Source organism: Durio zibethinus, chromosome 11 (assembly GCF_047325235.1).
Source record: "Durio zibethinus cultivar Kanyao isolate XHJ-2024 chromosome 11, ASM4732523v1, whole genome shotgun sequence".
Classification (NCBI taxonomy): Eukaryota; Viridiplantae; Streptophyta; class Magnoliopsida; order Malvales; family Malvaceae; genus Durio; species Durio zibethinus.
Window position 1 is genome coordinate 9,201,986 of NC_143172.1, and position 9,367 is coordinate 9,211,352.

At 30.7% G+C, this 9,367-nt stretch overlaps 1 protein-coding gene across 3 annotated transcripts; it reads right to left on the bottom strand.

The window, feature by feature from the left end:
- Nucleotides 1-1,601: 1,601 nt before the first annotated feature.
- LOC111289756 (CDPK-related kinase 4-like) lies at nucleotides 1,602-7,246 on the bottom strand. Of its 3 annotated transcripts, none has more exons than XR_002690233.2 (11): nucleotides 6,501-7,246; nucleotides 5,596-5,726; nucleotides 5,263-5,304; nucleotides 5,062-5,170; nucleotides 4,839-4,917; nucleotides 3,583-3,879; nucleotides 3,081-3,419; nucleotides 2,885-2,989; nucleotides 2,598-2,660; nucleotides 2,032-2,199; nucleotides 1,602-1,951 (listed from the first exon to the last, which is right to left on the bottom strand). XR_002690233.2 is itself a non-coding variant. In XM_022881048.2 (11 exons), the coding sequence occupies exons 1-11, from the start codon at nucleotides 6,984-6,986 to the stop codon at nucleotides 1,814-1,816; spliced, it is 1,728 nt and encodes a 575-aa protein (XP_022736783.2). In that variant the 5' UTR covers nucleotides 6,987-7,246; the 3' UTR covers nucleotides 1,602-1,813. The 3 variants fall into 3 exon arrangements, 2 of the variants coding, with proteins under 2 accessions (XP_022736783.2, XP_022736785.2); XM_022881048.2 differs by having other exon boundaries at nucleotides 3,310-3,419; XM_022881050.2 differs by having other exon boundaries at nucleotides 3,310-3,419; nucleotides 6,487-7,246.
- Nucleotides 7,247-9,367: the final 2,121 nt, after the last annotated feature.

A 9,367-nucleotide genomic window follows, 5' to 3' on the forward strand; every position in this document is an offset into this window, starting at 1 on the left:
GATTTAAAAAACTAAATTGACTACATTTATTTTTTTATTATTTACCTTAAATCACTTTCATTAAATTCATATGAAATGTATTAAAATTTTGATTTCCATTATTAATAAATAAATTAATTTCATGTCTCTTTTTCCATTATAAATATTTAACTCTTGAATTATATTTATTAAAAAATATACTTTTCAATTTTTTAAAAATATGATCTATTGGTTACACATTTTAAGCTATATATATAATATATTAATTTTAAAATGATTAATAGATTATCAGATCAATTAAAATTATTTTTAGTATGTCCAATCAAATTAATTTTATTTTTATTATTACATTAATTTCAAAAAAAAAAATTTCTTATTTGTTCCAAGCACATTGAATACACATTAAACTTGGCTATTTTAATTGTCAAGTATAAATTACTTTTAATTTAAAATACTATTACTCTTGATTTTGTTCTTAATTTACTTTAGTCAATTAGTCATTTAAAAATAAATGTTAATAAGAATCATTAAATGTGTTTTATAATAATAGAAATAAGATATTTTAAACTAAATTTATTTTATAATTAAATTTTAAATTTTAAATTTTAAAATTTAAATTTTAAATGCATAATTAATTCTAAACAAATGTCAATTATTTAGATTGTTCATATATCAAAAATATAGACTACCCACATTAAATTTTTTTTATTAGAGTTTTTAGCTTTTATATATTTATATGAGATATACTTTCCAATTTTTTTAAAAATATGATTTATATAAGATATACTTTCCAATTATTATCTATTTTTATTCTAATTTTATTTTAATTTTTTTATCATAGTAGTTGTGTAACTTGCTTTCCAATATGAATCTCAAAACAATGAAATTTAACTAATATATACATTAATTAATATTATTAGTGAAAAGCTAGAAACAATATCGGTAATTTGATAAAGTTGATTAACTTAATCAAATATATTGGTTTATGTCCGAGTATATTCAAGTTGATAAAATTTATTAATCATTTTTATTAGATAAAATAACAATAAAAATATTAATTATTTTAAAAAATAATTTAAAAATATAATGAATAATAAAATCCAATTTCATCACACCCAAAGTTGTAGTTATTATTAATATTATTATATAGATTAGAGGGATTTATTGGCATGAAAAGACAGATTCATAATTTTTTTTTACGTCGAATATAAACCTTTTCCGAAGAGACATCCACCTTTATGTTTGCCTTATGAATAAAAGAACTAAAGTTTATGTCTGACCTGAAGATACCAATGATTTATATTAGCCAGATATATTCTTGACTTCAGAAGTATCACGCCTGCCTCCATTCTAAGTACAAATTCAAAATTTATTCAATTAATTTATATAATTATGATTAAAAATAATATTCAATCATTTAAAATTCTAACATTTACAATATCTTGTTTTATCTGTCTCGTTTATTAAAATATATATATATTTATTAATAGTATTGTCTCTCTTTTTAATTTTCTCCTTTTTCTCTGCAAAGAGACATGTAAAGTTATTTTGACTGAAGCTTGCCAATATCAAGCATCGATTCCTACTTCCTACAAATGAAAGCTTGCAGAAAAGATATTGACTTACCACTAAAGGATCATGCACACACGTTAGAAATGAAATTCATGAAAACAGTACGTGATCCAAATTGTTTAGACTCAAGTCTACATGATTTTCTGCCTAGACATTCATCTATATCCCTATAAAACCTTTATTCTCCATTCATGATAAAAGAATATCAACATTTTTTAGGTTAAATCTACGAAAAAAAATCCAATGTCCCTGGTTTTATACGCTACCGCCGTCTTGCATTAGAAGCACGAATTGTTACACCATGTAAAAATTTCATATACCCTAGGAGGTTCAGTTTTCCATCTGAAGTTCTTATCCAATCATTAAGCAAAGAATGAGATGAAGGGCCTAGATTTAATTCCTGCAACAAAAATAATAATAAAATTCAAGTGAACTTGACCAAAGGGAATACTTCATTTCTAAGGAAACAGATGCACGTACCAGTGCCAATTCCTCCACTGAAATGACCTTGTTTCCTTCTTCTTCAAAATACTCAAAGGCTGCGCTTGCAATACTCTCCCAATCTTCAAATGCCTCAAGCTGATATGTACTGATTGCAGCAACGCAGAACTCTTCAAAGTCCATCTTTTTATAATACAGTGGTTCCATCTTGAAATAAAATTTAAATTGTTAGCATTAATTACATTAGAAAATTAAAAAAGAAAAAGTCCCAATGCCCCTGAGATATCATATGTAAAAGTAAGTTCTAGCCTTCTAGGAATCAATATTATGCATGAACAGCCTTGCTGCCAGAGCTCCCAAAGAAAGTAAAAAGAATTTCCTCTTAGGTTTCATTTTACACTGCTATTGAGGATATACGCTAATTATATATTAAAATCCTATTATTCACAGGTCACAAAACTTGTGTACCATAATCATAATATAATCTTTAAGGATGAAAAATGAGCATTGCTAGAACCATGCTAAATTCTTTTAACATAAGCTGTGCTATTCACTCCAAAACAAACAATTTATGTGCCACCGGAATGTAATTCAAGATATCTCACCACATTTATAATGTCAAGAACTCTTGACTCGTGCATGGCATCAGTTACATTCCTCATTAGAGCCTGCAGTTTTTCAAAATAATGATCATGAGAAAATTACTGCAAATAGGAGATGATAAATAATAAAACAAGTTAACAATGGACTGATTGAATAGATAGCAAAAAGTTTAAAACTAATCCGATGCTAAGGCAAGTCTGATAGTAGACACACCTTTCCTCAAACATAGAGGTCTCAAAAGCCAGTGAGATTTAGAAAGAAACAAGAACTAATAAAACCAATAACTAACCGCTTTAAAATTACTGAGGGACACACATTCATCTTTTGGTTCCAAAAGCCTAAACTGTGCCGTGAGATATACAAGTGCATCATCTGGTAAAGCTTTCGAAAGTGCCTGCAACCATCAAAACGAAGCAATGGTAAAATATCAGAAAGAATACTATAGAGGAAACGTTCTACAACCATATTATCAAAGGGTGGGCTACCTTGCCCCAAAAGGTAGGAGAAACATGTGCCACTAGTCAGTTGATGCCAAAAATAAGGAAGCCTCCCTATTAAAAAAAGGCAGAAGCTCTGTTGTTGATTGGAACTTTTTTCCTTTTCAGTTACTATTTTAACTTCCCAGTTTGGTCTCTCTCCCTCTCTCTCTGGTGGGAATGGAGAAGGGTTACCTCTAATTTGTCCTTTTATTAATGACAGGAACCAGGAAACTACCTTTTGTGCTGCTTGTTTGAAAGGTGTGGCACGATTATATGACTTGACTAACTTGTAGATCAAAATATCCAAAGGCACAGCACAGTTTTCATCTCGTAACCATGGGTGAGCTGACAATACAGAGGTGTTTATTAGCTTTCAAAATTGTACATAATTTCATCAGCAATATTTTATAGCATAAGAAAGAGAGGGAGAGAAAGCATAAATTCCATAAGCTGCTTATATGCGTATTCATAACCTAATATTTATATAGCATTAAAAAATATGACTTACTTAAAGCTTGGGCAGCTGTCATTCTTTTCCTGTGATCCTTGTTCAGAAGCCTTTTCACAAAATCTTTGGCTTCTGGTGATACAGAAGGCCAAGGTGAATCATCAAAGTTAGGATCAGCTCTGAGAACAGAACGAAAAATTCCTGATTCGGTTCTAGCCCAGAAAGGTCTGCTTCCACACAACAATATATAAGTTATGACACCAATACTCCACATATCAGCTTCAACACTGTAAGATCTATGCAGTACTTCCGGTGCAACATAATATGCACTGCCAACAATATCATTGAGACGTCGATCTGCAAACGCATGAAAACTGAATGTTTTGTTTTCAAACAAATGATTGCTAAATTATATGATTTGGAAGGGAATTTTTTATTACATGATTCAGACAATTATGTCAATGAATGCATATCATCTGAATGGCATTCAATTCACAAATTGCATAATCAGCAGCAAGAAATCATTTCAAATCATAAGTTAATTAAGATTGCAACCAAATTGCACAACATCAAGGTTCCAGTAACTCAAACTTCAGTCCTTAAAGCCTCTCTCTAAAATACCATGGCACACTGTCACGATGATCATATTTGGAGCAAAGGCTTGTAGTACTTAGTAGCACATATGTTCTTGTATTACTCATGCAGCATGTGGTACCTACCACTTCACTGCATCCCCAGAGGACTGGTGTTAAAGAGAGTCTAACTGTTTTTACTTCTTCCGGTGGACACAAGAAATGGAAATTTCTGACAAGGAACAAGATAACCACCATAATTTCAGGAAGACATTCCAGAAAATGAACCAGACAGAGACACTTATATCTGGGATGACTATAGACTATCCTATCACTCTTCATCTGATGGTGTTCTTATGCATCCTATAAGAACATGACTGAAAGTTTTAATGTAACTAGTATTAGTTTTTATGAAACTCACATACAAGGAAACTGGGGAATTTATTGAGTCAATTTTAGCGATGTTATACTTCAGGACAAACTGTACTATCGGAATGTATGGTTCAGAACTTAAATTGTTAATTGACAAAATATTATTTTGCTATTTAATGGATGACAAATTATAGCAATGAATACAACCACAGAAGAAAAAAAGCAACAAGTATGCAAGTTCATAGCAATTAGGATGTTAGAATGTGTAAATAGAATCATAACTGGAGCACTTGATTTTATTACATCAAGCAACATTTTACAAATGGAATGCAAAAATTGATGAAAGTATATTAATAGACAATTAACTCTTGCCTGGCCTAATAAAATCAGATAAACCAAAATCAATAATTTTCATTGGAGCATCCTCATCTCTTGTGGTAAAAAGAAAATTCTGCAGAAGTGACCACATTGAAGCAAATGATTGGTTAATAACTAGAACTGGATCCAATAAAAAAAACACTCTGCCAAATATTAACAAAAAAATGCAGCATAGAACTAAAATAAAAAGAAAATATCATATTCCTCTATACTGCACCTCTGGCTTTAGATCACGGTGCACAACCCCTTGAAGATGACAAAAAGCAACTACACTTAAAATTTGCACAACTATCTTTTTAGCATCCCCTTCAGTGTATCTACCACCTCTGCAATGAAGGAACAATATGAAGCATGATTTTAACAATGAGATTAAGAATAGCCTTGGATAGCACATGAGATGAAGGTAATCCTTCAGTACCTAGATAAAATTCTGTCAAGTAGTTCTCCACCTTCACATAATCTGAGAAGAAAAGAATATTTTAGTGCAATTACTTTGGAGCAAACTTATTAACTCCATGCTGATATAGAAGGCAAGCCTAGACCAACTGGTCCACAAAATTAGCTTAGTTTATATGCATAATGCATATTATTCGATTCTGGAGAAAGGCTTCATTTGAATCTGCTCTTTAACTATGAAAAGGTATCAGACATGCATGATTGGCCAGCAAAAAGATTATAACTAGAAGGTTGAGGAAGGACTACTATAAATAATAAGTAATTTTAAACTAAACTACAGCAAGTACACACGTACTCCATGACAATATACACATTATTGGCATCCTCAAAAGCATCATGAAATTTGATCATGTGCGCATGGCCAGATAAAGCTTTCAGTATTTTGACCTCACGCCGAACATCATCAACTGATATTGCTGTAGTCATCTGCCAAAATAACATCCAGTCAATTTCTGATTCTTCTTAAAACCATTAATCACTCTTGAGTTATGTATATTTAATCTAAAAATAAACTACAAGTACAAAAGTACAAGAAAGAAGGGATACGGCTACAGAAAATTTCTAATATTGGTATAACAGCAATGCATTCTGGACATTAAGGGACAAGGCTTAAGGGGATGAGTTAAGTCATTAAAGATGTAGCAAAACGTAAGCCAATCCCAAGTTGTTGATTACTAACGGAGCAACATTGAACTATCTTGCTAAAAACCTTCTCTATCTTTTTCTGTCTTTTAATCTTAATTGCATCCCATCTTGTTTATTCCTAGCTCGGCATGTCGATTTCGTCAAATATAAAACCATGAAACTATGTTTGTCAACTTCAATCAACGGATTTAAAGTTCAGACTAGACTTTATGCTATCTGAAAAGTGCATTTGAGGAAACCCCCTCCCAAAGCTTTGTTAATAATGTCAACTACCAGAGGTTTTTTTTTTTTTTTGGGCACTTTCCACTTTTTTTCATGTATCCAAATTCCAAAGATCACAAACTCAAATATATTATTCTCATCATATTCACCATTGTAATGAACTCTCCTTTGACTCAAAGCGCGGTTTCAGATGAATCAATACACTCTAATAGTGAGAATTTTAATTTCTTCCTCCTAATTAATAATAACCTGAACTACTGAACTTAGAAAAAAAATACAAAATTAAAACAAAAAAAGAAAAGAAAAACAAAGCACATACCAAAAACGACACACCTTAGCTTTAGAAATGATCTTAACGGCCACCGACTGTCCCTTGAGCTCTCCTTTCTTTCCCTTGGCCCAGCAAGTATGACCAAAATGCCCTCGCCCAACCTCCTTTCCTAGCTCAAATTTAGCCCCTATGTTCTTTCCGTACCCAAAATTCTTATCAAGAACCGCTCCTTCACCGTCCTCGGGGATCGTTCCTTCCACCGTCGCGGCCTCGTTCGACCCTCTACGTCTCATGATTGCTGCCATGATCGGTTTCGCAGGAGACGGAGGCGGCAAAGGCCACCTGAACTTCCCCACCGGGGTCCTAGCAGGTGATGGAGACGGTGGAACTCCAGCGGGCAGTGGACTCGCGAACGGACTGACGGAGTACGAGTTGGTCTCAACGGATGGAGTCGCCGGCGCCGGAATCGATTGCGGCTGGGAGCGGTTGATGGTGGAGGTTGCGTCATTGTTGACTACGGAAACGTTTTTGCTGCAGCAATGGCCCATCACTCTGAATGCGGGAGTTGGCTGGCCGATCCTTCTCGGTCAAATCATGAGACGGTTGTGAACTTACGCTTGCAGGTCTCGGCTAGCAACTGAAAAACCAGCACCGGCGAGAAAATTGAGAAAATAAACAATTTTGTATTAAAAAAAAGAAAAGGAAATTGAGAAAAGAAGGAAGGAGAAGGGGTTAAAAAATTGGTAATGTGCTATAAATTGGAAGGTTGATGGGAATGGCAAAAATCACATAAATAATTGTGAAAGTCACACTTTCCTGCTGCTGTCCGGTAAATATATTGACAAAGGTAATGTGTGGGTCCCAGTTGTATTTTAAAATTTTAATCCATATTTGACAAAGGAAACCGCGTCTTTTTTTTTTTTTTTTGAAGTTGGAAACCGTGTCTTTATTTTGGCTGAGTAACGTAATTTTTAATAAATTAATAATCCAATAGTTAACTAAACAGTGTAATTTTGCTATTTGAGGGCAAATGGGCAGGTTGTCGGTCCAAAATTATCTGTCTGCAATAAATATGCAGAAATTTACATGATGAAGCGACTGTGATTTAAATTGCTGACAGCTCGTACATTATTGGTTTTTTTTTTTTTCGCCATTCGTTCAATAATTGGTTGACACTGCAGCAAAATCAAAATAGTCTTAAAAGAGAAAACGCGTTTCTTTTTCTCTGTAAAAGCTTCTTTTAAATAATAAAAGAAAATTTGAATTTTACTGTTTTATCTAAGTAAATTTTTATATTTTTATTATATTTAAATAATTTTTTATTTTTTATTTTATATTTAAATAAGATTTTAAAATTGAATTTATATTTAAATAAATTTTTATTTTTGAATTTGTATTTAAATAAATTTTTAATGTAAATAAATTTTTTATTTAAAATAAAAATGAATTTAGATATAAATAAAAAATAAAAAATTATTTTAATACTATTAAAATATAAAAAATATTTAAATAAAATAATAATATTTTAATTTTTTTTATAACAACAAGCCTACTTCAATCCGTTAATTCCTTCATTTTGATGATAAAAAAATTTTAATTTAGTGTCGATGGTCCATTACTAATTTTATTTAGAATATATACCTAACATCAATATAATTAATTTTAAAAATAACATTTAATATGTTTAAAATTTAAATTTAATTTTTTTTTAAATTATGATCTTTTGTGAAAAAATAAAAAAAAATTATGTATCTACACTTTAACTTAAAATATTGGAATGATTTATCTAATTCGGATTATATTTAATGTATATTATTACAGAACGAGACAAAATGTACAAGTAGACGAGTTTTTGTAGGACGTGATAAAAATAAAAACATAAATTACTGGTTGAAATTTGTGAGAGTTTACTATTACCTTACCTTGTGCAACTGCCTTGAATGCATCGATACGCCTTTCTTTGGACTGCAGATAACAAATTAATATTACTCTCATTTAGAAGAAGCATATGCTGATTTTTAGATGCATTGGGAGTCTGCCTGCATCCATTGCTTTGTTCCTCTGGTTTCCAGCAATGTTGTCAAAATTGAACTGGATTGGCCGATTAAATCGGTTGGATCGAAAATTGCAAGGTAATTCAGTTCTGAAGCATATAGAAGTTGGATTATATTGAAATCGAGATTAAACAGTTAAAAATCAGTAAAATTGGAAATTTTAAATTAAAATCATTTAAATTTCATATTTAATTTGTGTTTTAAGTACTCTTTAGTTGTTTTAAGGTTATATATATTTTTATTTTTTTATATATTTCCTAATTTTTAAGAATTTTTAAAAAATATATATAAAATTTCTATCATGTTGGACCTGTTAATTGAACTGATTAAATTAAAAAATTGGATATTAAACCGGTTTGATCCCCCGCTGCGACTATTAAAAGTTTTTTTTTTTTTTTTTTTAAAGAAAAGAACGGCTATTAAAAGTTAAGACATTGACTTTTAGCCGCTTTCCTACTTGCCAGGCTGAAATTGACTAACTACAAAATTCAAGGTGTTAACGAAACAAGAAGATGATTATTACTCAGTCAAAATTGTAGGTAACCAAACCAAATAATCAGCATTAGGTCATTTCTCTATGTTTGAATTGGTAGTTCTTTTACACAGTTTGACTTATTTTGGGTTTGAATTTGAACATTTCAGATTTGATGTTTGTTAATTTTTGAATTTTTACAAGGTAATAATTAGCCCTTTAACTTATCAAATTTAGCATTATTAAATTTTTGAGACACTTCAAACAATTAGAACAAATTTTAGATTGAGAAATTCATAGAATGGTTTAATTATGATCAAATGCAAATAAATTTTTTTTATAAATATGATACATGTAATTCAAGTTATTTTTTTAATACTTTAGATTATTAAAATTTAAACTT